This window comes from Aspergillus foveolatus (assembly GCF_047715535.1).
Source record: "Aspergillus foveolatus strain CBS 279.81 unplaced genomic scaffold BDW70scaffold_2, whole genome shotgun sequence".
In the NCBI taxonomy this organism is placed as follows: Eukaryota; Fungi; Ascomycota; class Eurotiomycetes; order Eurotiales; family Aspergillaceae; genus Aspergillus; species Aspergillus foveolatus.
In genome coordinates this window covers 423,057-437,263 of record NW_027396066.1, presented here as the reverse complement: position 1 = coordinate 437,263, position 14,207 = coordinate 423,057, and the positions used below count along the sequence as shown (strand labels likewise).

At 51.3% G+C, this 14,207-nt stretch overlaps 4 protein-coding genes across 4 annotated transcripts; 2 read left to right on the top strand and 2 right to left on the bottom strand.

Annotated features, from left to right (window-relative positions):
• Positions 1–151: 151 nt before the first annotated feature.
• Positions 152–5,700, bottom strand: BDW70DRAFT_38607 (putative ABC transporter). The gene is made up of 14 exons (XM_073743890.1): positions 4,954–5,700; positions 4,736–4,907; positions 3,785–4,688; positions 3,617–3,739; positions 3,466–3,564; positions 3,297–3,421; positions 3,160–3,223; positions 2,462–3,100; positions 2,336–2,413; positions 1,950–2,287; positions 1,682–1,905; positions 1,377–1,628; positions 1,012–1,301; positions 152–946 (listed from the first exon to the last, which is right to left on the bottom strand). The coding sequence occupies exons 1-14, from the start codon at positions 5,497–5,499 to the stop codon at positions 307–309; spliced, it is 4,494 nt and encodes a 1,497-aa protein (XP_073600637.1). The 5' UTR covers positions 5,500–5,700; the 3' UTR covers positions 152–306.
• A 1,874-nt stretch (positions 5,701–7,574) lies between these two features.
• BDW70DRAFT_126765 (RNP domain protein) lies at positions 7,575–8,975 on the bottom strand. The gene has a single exon (XM_073735143.1). It carries the CDS (start codon positions 8,655–8,657, stop codon positions 7,596–7,598), a length of 1,062 nt encoding a protein of 353 aa, XP_073600636.1. The 5' UTR covers positions 8,658–8,975; the 3' UTR covers positions 7,575–7,595.
• A 989-nt stretch (positions 8,976–9,964) lies between these two features.
• BDW70DRAFT_126763 (NADP(+)-dependent, decarboxylating phosphogluconate dehydrogenase) lies at positions 9,965–12,235 on the top strand. Its single transcript, XM_073735142.1, has 5 exons — positions 9,965–10,082; positions 10,432–10,568; positions 10,637–11,088; positions 11,139–11,567; positions 11,619–12,235. The coding sequence occupies exons 1-5, from the start codon at positions 10,069–10,071 to the stop codon at positions 12,057–12,059; spliced, it is 1,473 nt and encodes a 490-aa protein (XP_073600635.1). The 5' UTR covers positions 9,965–10,068; the 3' UTR covers positions 12,060–12,235.
• A 174-nt stretch (positions 12,236–12,409) lies between these two features.
• BDW70DRAFT_126760 (anticodon-binding domain-containing protein) lies at positions 12,410–14,165 on the top strand. Its single transcript, XM_073735141.1, has 3 exons — positions 12,410–12,940; positions 13,067–13,562; positions 13,624–14,165. Exons 1-3 carry the CDS (start codon positions 12,816–12,818, stop codon positions 13,744–13,746), a joined length of 744 nt encoding a protein of 247 aa, XP_073600634.1. The 5' UTR covers positions 12,410–12,815; the 3' UTR covers positions 13,747–14,165.
• Positions 14,166–14,207: the final 42 nt, after the last annotated feature.

Genomic DNA, 14,207 nt, shown 5'->3' with positions numbered 1-14,207 from the left:
GAGACAAAACGCTATGGACTAGGAATATTGAGACTATTCCCAGAGAAGCGCAGTTATTGAGAATCTGGGTGAAACAATCTATAGGTCGTAGACCCTTGGAAAAGCGATTAGCCTCTTCCATGTCCATACAGCCGCCACGTATCAGTGTAAACAATGAGCATATGAGATATCTATTTGCGTTGATCACCGGACAGTCTAATCAAACAAAATTTTAATCAAAAAAGTAAGACTGACAGCTAGAAGAGGATAATTCCGTACTGGCGGTTCCGGTACGGCCACCGTTCACAAACCGTTATACCACTCACTCTAGCTCTGCAGCCCGCTCTTCTTCGCTTTCCTCATACTAAGCCATTTCTTCATATCGTTGACTCCATGCAAATAAAGCCAAGAGAGAACAAACACCGCCGCGAAATTAAACATCACAAACGCCCAGAAGATGCCGTAATCCCGCCACTTGTGGTTATAATAGACATTGAAGTTGTTCGCCGCGAACTGATCTCCATCGCTGAACAGACAATACGCACACATTCCATTTCCCGCGTCTCGAACGTACCCGGTTGCTTGGCTAAGGAAGCTGCCTGCATAGCTTTGGCAGGAGTCTTGGCCGGGTGGAAGTGAGAATAGTGTTTCTTCGCGCTCCACGCACTCCATGGGGACGTCATGGACTAGCACGCCCAGGAACCCTTCTAGGAGGTAGTGGAAGGGCGTGAGCCAGTACATCCATGACTGCCAGAAATGGGGCATGGCCATGTAGGGGACCACGACACCGCAGAAGGCAACGATGAACGTGAAGAAGCATGGGACTAGCAGTGATGCGAGAAGCTCGTTTGGTGATATCGCGGCAATAAACTGTCCAAATGAGACATAGAAGAGCTCGAACAGCATTAGGAGCATCCATGTGAAGCCCGAGCTGAAGGAGTCGCGGGGAAACCAGATGCCCCAGTACCTGGTCATCACCTGGTTAGTATGGTTGGGATGATTAATAGTGGTTGGGACCATGTTTGGACGTACCAGCAGTTAAAATAGATCGAGCCTGCGATGATTGAATACGGTAACTCAGGGAGGATAGCGGATGTGACAAAAGCGGTCCAGTTGTAGATCTTCGAATTTGCTTCGCGTGATTCGTACAGAGCGCGAAAATGTAGGTAGCGTGGCTGGAGCTGCTGAATTAGGGGTGGGCAGATGGTGAGCGTCATGAAGATGGAAAATAGGCGAGATTGCATGTCAATATAGCTGTTGCCAAGATGCCAGAAAGTGAAGGTGTTGAAGAGGCCGGTAAATATATGAAGAGCAAATTTACCCTTCGGAAAACTTGTTAGCATCCTTTCTCAACGTATGTGTTGGGTTAATGTTTAGGGTAGAGAGGGCGGGCGTACGATGTTGTACTCGGGTGTCCTCCAGTACGCAGTGAAAGAGCGCTTGGTAACAGCCAGAATTTGCACCCATATTGGCATTGCGTATTCACGGTCATCGTCTTTATTTCGTTCTTTCTCATTGTTCCGGCGCATTTCAACCACCTTGTTAATGTCGTCGGAGAGCTTCTTGCAGTTCTCGGAGTTGGCCCAGACGTCGCCCCAGTTCTGGCCTTTGTAGTTTGGATCTCCGGCGCCGATAACCTCAAGCATATACTGGATGTTATTAGTAAAGGGTCATCCCTATGAATTGTGGTGGCAAGACGTACCTCTGCAGGATTGGCATCAGGTGGACATTTTTTACCACCGTTTTGTTCAAAGTATTCAATCAATTTGGACGAATCTTGGCCCAGTTCACCGTTGTAGACTGTTCGACCGCCGCTCTGGAGAAGGATCAGGTCATCAAACATCTCGAATAGTACAGCCGACGGCTGATGGATTGTGCAAAGAATCGCTTGCCCGGCGTCTGCAAGACGGCGGAGGAAACGAACGACTATCTCGTTAGTCGAAGACTTCATTTGGCATGGGGCAACATACTATTGAAAGCGGCAAGGGAGTCTAAGCCTGAGGTTGGCTCGTCCAAGAACAACAGCAGTGATGGCTTACTCGCCAGCTCAACTGCGATGGTGAGTCTCTTTCGCTGCTCTTGGTTCAGTCCAGTACCGCCAGCACCGACTGTGGCCCCAGCGATCGGCCGCATTTCTAACAGGTCGATAATTTTCTCGCAGTAGTCGTACTTCTCTTCGATAGGGACTTCTTGAGGCTGGCGCAGGAGAGCAGAAAATCTCAAAGACTCTCGGACAGTAGCGGTTGGCTCATGAATATCTTGTTGTTCGGCGAACCCAGTCGCTCTCTGGAAGCTTCGAGGAAGGGGTCTGGGATTGTGAGTACAAGAGTGACACAAAAAGTTGGGCTTTTCTCACTTTCCGTCAACCAGGAAGTCCCCTGTGACAACGCCAAAGTCTAATCGCTGGGCGAGTGCATTGAGAAGAGTTGTTTTTCTAGGATGCTTAGCTTGAACTCTTTGCTATAAGCTCGAGTAGACTTACCCTGCACCAGAAGCCCCAACAAGCGCAGTAAGACGACCGGGACGAACATACCCTTGGACGTCTTTCAGAAGCTGCCTCTTTCCGCCACTAACAGGAATGGTATAGTTCACATTCTGGAAGGTAAAGACGGATTCACTTCGCGCAATGCCTTCAACTGCTTGGTCATCATCCGAACCCACGGTGTCAGTGGTGTTATTACGAGACCCGGACTCAATATCATTTGGCTTATCCTTCTGTTCAACGGCTTTCTCAACCTCCTTCGGTGCCTCACCCCTCTTAAAAATTGTTACCGAGCTCCCGCCCTTGTTTGGCTTCTGCAGTTCCATCCCGATCATTGTTGTGACAACGAAGAAGATAAAGAAACCTATGATAATGCCAAAGTTGCGCCAAAGATGAGACCGGCTGTATGTGAAGGCGGCACTGACGTAATTTGACCCTTGAACGACCAGCTGATCCGGCTCACTTCCCTGGACAGCGCAAGCCTGGTGGCCAGGCTGCGCATCGGGGCCATCTGGCACTATATTCGGTGGAATGCATTGTATGTCCATATCGTAAAACTCGTTGGTCATGATACCTTCAAAGGCATATTGAACTGGGTTGATCCAGATTAGCCATTTCAACCAGGGATGCATCTTCCATCTTTATAGTTCGGTCAGTAATCACCTTCCATACTATTACATCGGGAAAGGAAAGCTCACGGTGGAATGAGGTAGCCTGTATAGACGACTAGGGCTTGAATAGCGACGCCCGTGAGACGAGTGGCTTGGCATATTAATCAGCATAGTTACATCATCCACATACACCGTAACCTCAGGACTTCTGGGGTTGTACATACCAACATCTAAAGACGCTGAAAAAGCTCCGATGGTTCTGAAGAAAGAATACATGGTCATCGTAAGAGTGAATATGAACAAAAAGTTGATGAAGAACTGAGATGCTGTCCTCTGTAGGTTGGCCATGCTACTATCGTTAGCATAGTACACATTGACACAAGGAGGACGTACAAGTATACGATCAGCTCGAACAGCGTGACCTGGATAAAGATTATAGGTACATCGACCACAACTTGGGCGACGGCATAGGCAGAAGGTCGATAGAATGAGCTAAAATCGCAATCAGCATGAGAAGTGTGAGTGTTGACTCTCTGGCCCTTACAAACTCTTATGCTTCAGCATAACAGGACGGTGGGTAAAGACGTCCGTCAGTTCTGCGAGAGCGAGCAAAGCGTTGAAAAGCAGTACAAAAAACATAACCCCTCCTCTAGTGAAGGTGCCAGCACTGTGTCTGTTAGCTCTGATATGAAATATAAGCCTTCAGACTTACCTGGTGTTGGGAAGATTGTAGAACAGACTTCCGATGATGAGCGCCTGGAAGGTGAGAATCGCCCACTTCCCAATGAGCGTTCCCTTATCACCATACATAATCTTGAACTGCCTTTCCGTGAGAATCATAACTTGATGGTGGAAAGGCACAGTATAGTTCTTCTTCGGCGCCCGCCTTCGGGCCTCCTCCCGTTCATCCTCATGTTCCTTGACTTCTCTCTCGAAATCCTCTATATCCAGCAAGTTCTCTCTGTAGTCTTGGCTGTTGCGGTACGCACGTTGGAAATCTTCCGCTGAACGGGGAATACGGTCCTCCCAGCCTTTCTTCACGCGCCGCGCATTAGGATCACTAACGGACGTTAAGAAGTCCGGAGTTGTCCATCGGGGTGGACATTTAAATCCAAGATCTTCAAAGTAGGCCTTTGCGCGGCCTGCGGGTCCGAAATATGCGCACCTTCCATCCTCGATCAGTAGAACCTTGTCGAACTGCTTGTACAGGTTTTCTGAGGCTTGGTAGAGCGCCACGAGAGTCGAGGCGTGCGCCATGTTGGTCAGACTTCTAAGACTCTGCACGTACTCTGAAGCTGTGCTTGCGTCAAGTCCTTTTGTAGAATTATCCCAGCATTGTACACTAGCTTTGGTGACCAGGGCTTCTCCAATCGAGACACGCTTTTTCTCACCTCCTGATACACCCCGGACGATCTCTCCACCGACTTTTGTTCCAAGACAGTGCTCAATCCAGAATAGCTTGGCAATCGTAGATAGAAAGGTCTCCTGATATTCCTTCCGGCTCTCTCCCGGCAGGCGCGAGTCTTTGTCCGGGGTTCGTGTTTTCAGAGCAAACATCAGAGTCTCTCGCACCGAAAGAGTGGCGTAATGAAGGTCGTCTTCGGGGTTATACAAGACTGTTCGGTCAGTATCTGCGTTTATAACCAAAAAGACTAGGGCTTACCCTCTGAACGGTATTTGTCCACCATGGTGTCGGCATCCGTTCCACCATAATGTATCTCCCCTTCAACACTCTTATACCCAGACCTCTGATTCCCAATAGTCTTTAGAAAGGTCGAGCATCCAGACCCTGGCCTTCCAAGAACCAATAGCAGCTCACCTGGCCGCACGCAGCCCTTTGACAATTAGCTCCGCTCTGCTCATCAAACTATAAGAACACACCGTAAAATCATCAAGAATAGTCCTCAACGGCGCACTACCCGCACTTGTACCCTTCCTTCCTCTCGTAAGAAGCCCCTTAATCAACCTCGGCAGCCCCAGGAAGATATCAGCGTTTGTCGGCTGGATGGCAGCGCCCAACCCAACACCCTTGACAGTCAAGTTTTTCCATACAACACCTTGATGCCTCGTCTGCTCCTCGTCTGAATTGGCCTTGCGCTCACGGCCGAACATTCGCGAGACCAGCCTGACTACCTCCTCATTATCTTCCGGCCTGCCCTGGTATGTGGAGCTCGTCCGATGCGACAGCGCGCGGGTGATCTCATCTTCGGTGAGCGGCCTGCTGCCGGCGGTGCCTCTGCGGGTGAGCATCTCATTGCGACTGCGAGTGGACTGGTTCGTCTGTATAGGCGCGAACTTCTCGCTGTCAGGATTAGACGAGGGGATCGACGCTGTATCTGAGGTGGACCTCGATTCTGCGGGGGAGCGCAGGCGTTGTTCAGCTGGAGAGTTCGTTAGTGGGCCGTCGGTGGAGGAGTCCTTTTCCATGACGGCAGGACGCAGTGGAATGCAAACGGTCAAATTCAGTACTAAAACCTGAAAGAAATAGCCTAGAGTAAAGGACAGAGATGGATAGATATATACAGGTATGATATCACACAGGACACAGACAAGAAAATCGCATGTTACCAGTATCTTATGTCCGGGCTGATCCGACCGGCCTAGAAGAACGACTTACTCGCGGGCATCCATCATAAATCTGCATAGATTCAGGTTAACAGCCAGCATAAAGATGGACAACGGACCACCGCAGCTCCGAAGCAACTGAGAGCTTGTTCGGACGGAAGTCGAGCGAGCTTCCGAATGTGGTCATGATGAAGTCATCACACCACGGCTGCTTTGCAATGCTGCGATCTGGCAATCACTGCTTCGCATTCTCGATCTGATCGGGCTTTAGGAGTTTAAAACAGGGCGTTGAGAATGGGCCAAGACAGATTGTGCATATTCAAGCATCCAAGCTGTCAATGTTGTGCATTATCTTCATTGTGATGAATTGGACCACTTGTGGAGAGCCCGCTGGCTGAGCCCGCGTTTGGAGCAGCTGGGCCGGTCGATGAATTGATCTGAATTAAATGCAGGCATCGAAAGAATCGCTCGAAAATCCGTAATGACTCCAGACTCAGACTCTCATCAAGAATTTCGCTTTTTATTTTATTTTTTATTTTATTCATTTATTTATTTATTATTATTATTATTATTTTTTGAGCTTCAGATCAAGTTGATTTAGTTATTAGCGTCAAGCTTTGAGAGCGACTGCTATGCCTGCGATAGTACTTCGCTCCCAAGATACACCCTTGGCATACCGATCGCACATTTATCCTTCTTTCCACTGCCGTCTCAATTGTGCGTATCCATAGCCCTCACTTCATCCTCCACCTCAATGCTCCTATCCATACTTTTCCTACCCATACCCTGTACCCACCGTCAGCCCTAGAGATGGTAGTTGGAAAATGCGGAGGCTGGGACCCGCCCGGCTCGCGGGCAACAGCTTAAGCCCAATCCAGCCAATCACAACCCAAGATTCATTGTATGTCTCGAAGCCCAGCCACCCCGCCAAAACAACTCTACTATCACGCCAGTTGCAGCAGGGAGGAAATACACATGGCTGGGCCACACCGTGGCCTAGCACAGTCGATTCGGGCTCCCTTAAATCTCAGCCAGGCCGCATCCACATTCTTCTCTTTTCTCTCCCCTCCCCTCCCTTGTCTCTCTTTCCAAGCTATACTCCGTATTGGTCTATCCCTTCAGAGTACCACGGAGATAGATCGATTTGATCATTTTGTGGAGAAAGTCCTTACGAGGACTGACTCCCACCCCTCCTCAGACTAGTTTCTGGTAACGGCCTACCTATTCTTATCATTTTTATCCTTATTCTACTCGGCTCAATTCGATTCGGTCGCCGTCCCGAAGACGACAACCGCCGCCATGCAGCGAAACATGACCGTCGCGGTCATCCTGATCGTGCTTTTCATCATTCTTATCATCGTCGGGTTCATGATCTGGGCGCACCAGCATCAAGTCTCATTCTTTGCGAGGAGGAAGGCCGTTGATGAGGAGAGCACCGAGGGCGGTTAATCTCTATACACCGTCGTATATCATACGGTTTTATCTGCTTCATATCTTTCACGCTATATCACACTATGTTACGCTACATTACGCTTCGATTAACGCTTCTGGACTACGCCTACCGATTCTTCGTGGTTATACTCTATAAACCCACTCCGCGCCTATATATTAATGCACGATTTTGTGGCACTTACTCTACATCGGCATAACAGCTTAACGACCCAACGACATCGCCTCTCCGTCTCCTCTCCAACTGACATCAACCACGTTTGCACATGCGATTGGCAATTCGTGCACATACCCAAAACGGCCCGCATATGATTGACGACATGCATTTTTTCCTTGTTTATTGTTCCTGGCTTGGTGATTCGGGTTTGCTCTATATGGCGTTTTAGGTGTTTGATCTATGTTGTATTTACGAAATTACTGCCCAGATCATGTGCGACGAAATTAGATGTAAAATACCGTCTCATGAAACTGAATGAGTTTATGATACACGCACAGTCATTAATTCTCACTCAACCCAGGATCTTCAAGCCACCCCTAGTCTTTCCTGGCTTCTTGATTCCATCGTGCTTCACCTTGGCACCCTGGTTGCCACCGGAACCACCGCCCTTGCCAGCATGTTTCTTATTATTCTTTGTGTTGGAAATCGGCCGGACCTCGGTAGTTGCGCGTCGGAGGAGGACAGGATGCGATCCAATATACTTGCCCTGCATTTCTCTTGCAGCTTTGAAGTAATCGTCACCGTCGCTGAAACTAACGAACCCGTAACCTTTGCTCTTCTGCGTGCGTTTGTCGCGGATGACGCGCGCTTTCTGAACGGATGTGTATTTCGAGAATGCCTTAAACAAAGAATCGTCGGTGACCTCGCCCGCAAGGTTACCGACAAAAAGACGAAAATGAGCCGGATCCCACTCGAGCAGGGTCGGGTCGGTCCAGGTCTGGCCACCGCCGGAGCGGACGACGGTCTTTTGTGACTCGGCTCCTGCGGCGGGGGTTGTAGAGGTCGGCGTAGTGCCGGACGAGGTATATACAGGGGTTGCGCCAGGTGTACCGGTACTCCCTTCTCGACGAAAGGTGCTCTTACTCATGGTAGATGCATCATCCTTACTGGCATAGGCGCTCTGCCATTGCGCGATTTGCGCTTCCGTCTCGGCGTCGAGGCCAGAGTTTCGTCCGCGGTTCGGGTCGCTGCCCGACGGCGCGAAGGGGTTCTGAATGTGAGGGACTGTAAGACCGTACGTCGTACCCGCATTACTGTACTGCGCGGCACCATAATATGAAGGACCAGCTTGATACGACGGTTGCGGTTGCGAGTAGTAGTTGCCGTAGCTGGTGCTTGTTGGAGTTGAGTAACCGCTTGACGTAGTGGGCGCAGCCGAAACGACCGGACTGCTGGTCCGGTAGGGCTGTTGGGAGGCTACGGAACGAGGCGCAAACGCCATAGCAGCGTTGAAGCCCGGCCGCGAGCCCCCGCCATATCCGCTGTTCGCATATTGTGAATTTGTGTTGGCTGACTGAGGAGGTCGCGGAGGGAGCGACGAAGGTTGGTGACCTGGAGGTGGCGGGAAGGACATGATGAACGGAGAGTTTTATAGAAGGCGATAGATGATGTGAACGCCGCGTAGACACGTACCTTCAGGGCTTGACTGACGCAGCAGTCATACGCCAGACGTCACGCCTGAGAAGTCCCGAATCCGGATTGAAGAAAAAGGCGGTTTAGAATCTGAGGGTCGGTAAGAGGGATGCAAGAGCCTGTAGGAATTCAGTGAGCTATATCTGAAGAGCCGACAGCCGGTAGGCAGGGTCGCTGAGCAAGAATTTGCAGCGAAATGTTGTGCAGAAACTTGGGAAGGCGGAACAGGTCCAGTCGGGCTTCAAAAGTTGGATGGAGACGGGCTGGGCAGCGGAAAACACGCAGTTGGCTCTGTCGAATTCCGTAGAACTAACAGGCAGCCTGGAGCGGAATGACACGTGACCAGTCTGGTCTAGCCACAGCTTAATGACTAAGCCGGTTATCGGAGCTCGAATTCGGCTTAGTCTGCTTAGCGTGGAGGGCACACGAGGCTGTGACTGCACCCCCACTCTAAACCCTTTTGGGATGGAATGCAGTAGCCGGGTTCATCATCGGCGGTTATCAAGGGATTATTTCTCCAGGCATGTCCTCGGAGACGGATTAGAGTGTAATCCAGGGGTTCTCCGCGGCGGATTACTTTAATAAAGTCATAATTTATCCGTTTGCGCGTTATCGGGCGGCTCTGGTGAACATAGAGCGCGGTGAAGCATCCAAAGAGCTCTATAGCTCAAAACTACGGCAATGAGATCATAGTAACGATATGGCCTCGCAACGAGGCAAAGAAGATCTGATAGTACTCGCGACTCCAGCCGGATGGGCCGTTTGATGAGGAGACCAAAATCAACCGATCCGTCTGCTCCAGCTTCTGGCGGCTGCTGAGCTGGACCGGCGATGATTTATCCGCCAACTTCGCTGGCCCTTCACCGAGCGCGTTCTGGGAAATAAATCGTTTGGGTCATAGATCAGTCAGAGCCCCTCCATCTGCCCCGCTATCGCAACAGCATCAACGTCGCCCCCAGTGCATGCAGACAAGGCACCGTGTCGATAATGCAACACAAACGGCGTGGGATAGCGGCCTTCGTTGAGCAATTATCGGTTGGGCACGTTCTGAAGACAGAGATAGAATAATGTAAAGTAAATACCGCAACAATGTGTAGACGGCCTCAGAAACCGGACTACTCTGCTCCTCATCGAGCCCCGCCCCAATTCGTCCCACCATGACGGAAGAGTTGCTCCGTCAGAATCCTGACTGAGCATTATCTCGTCGGCCTTCGCTCTTCTCCTTTCTTTTTCCTTCTTCACTTAAACAACCTCACCCCTCTTCAGACCTGCGATTTTGTGCTTTGATACCATCTTATCTTGTGTCCTCTCTTATACCCCTCCTTAACTAAACATCTCCATCCTCCATCATCATGAGCAGCGCCGTGTAAGTTTCATCCCGTTCATTTCTACCCAGCCAAACCCCTCTTGGCCGACTGCTGGAGCTCTGGACGGATTCTACAGAGACCTGCACGGAGCTCTGCACGCAAACCAGGCAATTCGCCAGCCGATTCGGCAGGAAATTTCGAGCTTCGTTAGAATGGCTTGTGGAATTTCTGTCCTGGGACATCCTGGGACCTCGAGCTGTCGCGGGGTTGGATCCGCGACGGCAAACAGCCCAAGCATCGAAATAACGCCTACTTCCCGTCCATCTCCTTGCTATAGATTGAGTAACTGACGTCTAGCGCCCGTTTGGCTGGCATTGCTGCCGGTCTCATGGCGCCAATAACTCCCAGTGCTGATTTCGGACTCATCGGTCTGGCCGTTATGGGCCAGAACCTGATCCTCAACGCTGCTGATCACGGTTTCACTGTCTGCGCCTACAACCGTACCACCTCCAAGGTTGACCGTTTCCTTGAGAACGAGGCTAAGGGTAAGTTAGCAAATCCCGGCGCATCCGGAGACTCGAGAGAGCCTTGAGCGGGAACTGATTGGTTATAGGCAAGTCTATTGTCGGCGCTCACTCCGTAGAGGAATTCTGCTCCAAGCTCAAGCGCCCTCGCCGCATCATGCTCCTTGTCATGGCCGGAAACCCCGTTGACCAGTTCATCGAGTCTCTTCTGCCCCACCTCGAAGAGGGTGATATCATCATCGACGGTGGTAACTCCCACTTCCCCGACAGCAACCGCCGCACCAAGTACCTGAAGGAGAAGGGCATCCGCTTCGTCGGCAGCGGTGTCTCCGGTGGTGAGGAGGGTGCCCGCTACGGCCCCTCTCTCATGCCCGGTGGTAACGAGGAGGCCTGGCCTTACATCAAGGATATCTTCCAGAGCATTGCCGCCAAGAGCGACGGCGAGGCTTGCTGCGACTGGGTCGGTGATGAGGGTGCTGGTCACTACGTCAAGATGGTCCACAACGGTATTGAGTACGGTGACATGCAGCTCATCTGCGAGGTAAGGAGTGAATTCTATCGTATGTGACGAAACCAGGCTAATTATTACAGGCTTACGACATCCTCAAGCGTGGTGTCGGCCTCTCCTCCAAGGAGATTGCCGATGTTTTCGCCAAGTGGAACAATGGTGTTCTTGACTCTTTCCTGATTGAAATCACTCGTGACATTCTCTACTTCAACGACGACGATGGAACCCCCATGGTTGAGAAGATCCTCGACAAGGCTGGTCAGAAGGGTACCGGCAAGTGGACCGCCGTCAACGCTCTCGACCTCGGCATGCCTGTCACCCTGATCGGCGAGTCTGTCTTCGCTCGCTGCCTCTCTGCTCTCAAGGACGAGCGTATCCGCGCCAGCAGCCTCCTCAACGGCCCCACCCCCGAATTCACTGGGGACAAGGAAGAGTTCATTGCCGACCTCGAGCAGGCTCTCTACGCCTCCAAGATCATCTCCTACGCCCAGGGTTTCATGCTCATCCAGAACGTACGTTGACATCAATTCTAGATGGAAAGGAGTTCCGCTAACAGATTGCAGGCTGCCAAGGAGTACGGCTGGAAGCTCAACAAGCCCGCCATTGCCCTCATGTGGCGCGGTGGTTGCATCATCCGCTCCGTCTTCCTGAAGGACATCACCGAGGCTTACCGCAAGGACCCCGACCTGGAGAACCTGCTCTTCAACGACTTCTTCAACAAGGCCATCCACAACGCCCAGAAGGGCTGGAGAAACGTTGTCAGCAAGGGTGCTCTCTGGGGTATCCCCACTCCCGCCTTCAGCACCGCTCTGTCCTTCTACGACGGCTACCGCACAAAGGCTCTCCCCGCCAACCTGTTGCAGGCTCAGCGTGACTACTTCGGTGCCCACACCTTCCGCATCAAGCCCGAGCACGCCAGTGAAAAGTACCCCGTTGACAAGGACATCCACGTCAACTGGACCGGCCGCGGTGGTCAAGTTTCCGCCTCGACCTACACTGCTTAAATTGGTACATTGATGCACTACGCTGGACGTGAGCTTTCTGGACCAACATATTCATAGGACCAGACAAAAGGGGAGTTTTGCGGCTCTCCAAAGATATAGAATGATAATGCCTGATGTTCAAAAGAAGGAGACCTTCAATGTATCTAGGTCTTTATGAAATATTCTTTGTTTTGTTACCGCTGTAACCAGTAAATATTGGGCTATAAGAGCCTGTAGGTAATATTTTCGCGATGTCGTCAGGGTGAACCCCAGAAGAGCTGGAATCCCGTGATTTTCCACTCCGATGCGCTAGTCCCAATCGGGACAACCTGCAACGTCGCGGCGAACTCGAACTCAAAGAGTTGTGGTGACACTCTTGCTTCTTGCGACCAAGCACGGAGCGAACTCACGTCTCTTCCTACATGCCAGCAGGTCAGGGTTAGGTTCCTGTTTGCTTGGTTTTACCGTCTTCTCGTTGCTTTATCTGATTCCCGTCACTCCTTTTCGACCGAGCTGCCGCAACGTCCCACCTCGACATCGGAGTGCCGGCGGCTAGCTCATACCATCACCTATCGACTGCGCCTCTGGCGGCGCCAGGGACCTGGCCTCAGTTGTTCGTTTCGGTCTTTAACTTGACATTTCTTTGACGGTAGCCGTTGGTCTCGATATTTCCGCCGTCATTCTTTGTCTGGGAGTGATTCATTTGTCGCCGACTGTGTGACGAGGTCTTTTCGATTTCAGTGCTTGCTGGAACACCGGACATTGCTGCGTCGCCATATGACAGGCAGCAAACGTAACAGCGGAATCAAACAATCAAATCCAGGTCCGGGTGTCACGAATCAAGGAATGGCGAATGCGATGGTGCCTCTTGAACAGGCGTTGAGCGATGTAGTCGGTGCGCGGTAAGCATATAATCCCCATTGTCCCTGCGTCTGCAAGCGCAAGCATAAGGACTCTTCTCTCCACCCTTCGCTTAGTCGAAGCTATGTCCAAGACTAGACAAATAATGCTGACACCGTATTCCACAGCGTCCGCATCACTACCAACCCGGCCACGTCTACGATTGAGGGTACCGTTTTCACCGCCGATCCAATCACGAATCTCGTCGCCGTTAACACTGCCGACGGTAAACAAACTGGAGCGGGGAACTACCACGTCATTCCAATTTCACGGATACAGAGCTTTGAGCTCCTCTCTCTCCCGCCGTCTGCCCAGAGCGGCAGAGCGACGTCGTTCTCTGACGCCCAGCCAACTTTGCACGCTCTGGATATCCGTGCTTTGAAGAAGCGGGAGGCTGACGCTGTTGTGGAAATGCAAAACGCTGAGGCACGCCGAGGCAAGGGAGTCACACGGGAAGCGCAGGACCTGTTCAATGCTTTCATTCGCACGATGCCTACGACGAGGTGGGATGGAGCGAACATCATCGTGGCCGATGCGGTTTCGATTGCGCCGCCGTACCGCGTGGATGATTGCCGGCCGCTGGTAGCAGGTGACACAGCTGCTCTTGCCCGGATACGCAAGGTGGTACGTAATATCCTCATTTTTTATACTCTACAGATAGTAGGATGTCACTAACATGGCGAAGCTTGAAATGGAGCGCCAGAAGATCGAGTTCCGAAACGCCAGCGCCGCTATAGGCTCGGCAAACACCTTTTCCCGTTCGGCGGCTTCTGGGCCTGGAGCTGCCGGACCCAGGAAGGGAGGCTGAACTGATATTCTAACTCTCCCTGCCATCTCGTTGCGATCGAAACTCCGCGACTCAGCACGACCAAGGATGACCGCAATGCCATAAACAATCTTCACATGTTCATGCTCATAACCACGATGAACATATTCTTGCAAGACACAGAAGTCACTGCGTGACATGATAGGAAGGGACGGAGCGGGGCAGACTTGAGGGCAGTCTAGGATCTCGCCTAGATAGGGCTTCAGCAGACCGAGACATGGGACCAAACGTCCCGGAACAATACGGTCTATGTATTTGATGACGATGATGATGATGACGTTCAGGTTCTGTTAGCCTTGGGATTAGGTCGAGTTTACGGTTCTCAGCCTGCCTCTGTCAGTATTGTATCGGATATCACTTCTTAACAGCATAGCCATGAATATCACACCATCTAAGAGCAACCTGTCTCCAGGCACGGACGGTCATTTCAACCTTGTAGTCCC

Excerpts from the sequence above, each read along its gene's own strand:
- BDW70DRAFT_38607 (XM_073743890.1), bottom strand. The coding sequence starts at position 5,499 with ATGGAAAAGGACTCCTCCACCGACGGCCCACTAACGAACTCTCCAGCT. Across the intron at positions 4,908-4,953 it reads CTATTCTTGATGATTTTACG|GGCTGCGTGCGGCCAGGTGA; the intron begins GTGTGTTCTTAT and ends TAATTGTCAAAG. Across the intron at positions 3,740-3,784 it reads TACAATCTTCCCAACACCAG|TGCTGGCACCTTCACTAGAG; the intron begins GTAAGTCTGAAG and ends TAACAGACACAG.
- BDW70DRAFT_126765 (XM_073735143.1), bottom strand. The coding sequence starts at position 8,657 with ATGTCCTTCCCGCCACCTCCAGGTCACCAACCTTCGTCGCTCCCTCCG.
- BDW70DRAFT_126763 (XM_073735142.1), top strand. Across the intron at positions 10,569-10,636 it reads CCTTGAGAACGAGGCTAAGG|GCAAGTCTATTGTCGGCGCT; the intron begins GTAAGTTAGCAA and ends GATTGGTTATAG. Across the intron at positions 11,089-11,138 it reads ACATGCAGCTCATCTGCGAG|GCTTACGACATCCTCAAGCG; the intron begins GTAAGGAGTGAA and ends TAATTATTACAG.
- BDW70DRAFT_126760 (XM_073735141.1), top strand. The coding sequence starts at position 12,816 with ATGACAGGCAGCAAACGTAACAGCGGAATCAAACAATCAAATCCAGGT. Across the intron at positions 12,941-13,066 it reads AGCGATGTAGTCGGTGCGCG|CGTCCGCATCACTACCAACC; the intron begins GTAAGCATATAA and ends CGTATTCCACAG. Across the intron at positions 13,563-13,623 it reads TTGCCCGGATACGCAAGGTG|CTTGAAATGGAGCGCCAGAA; the intron begins GTACGTAATATC and ends AACATGGCGAAG.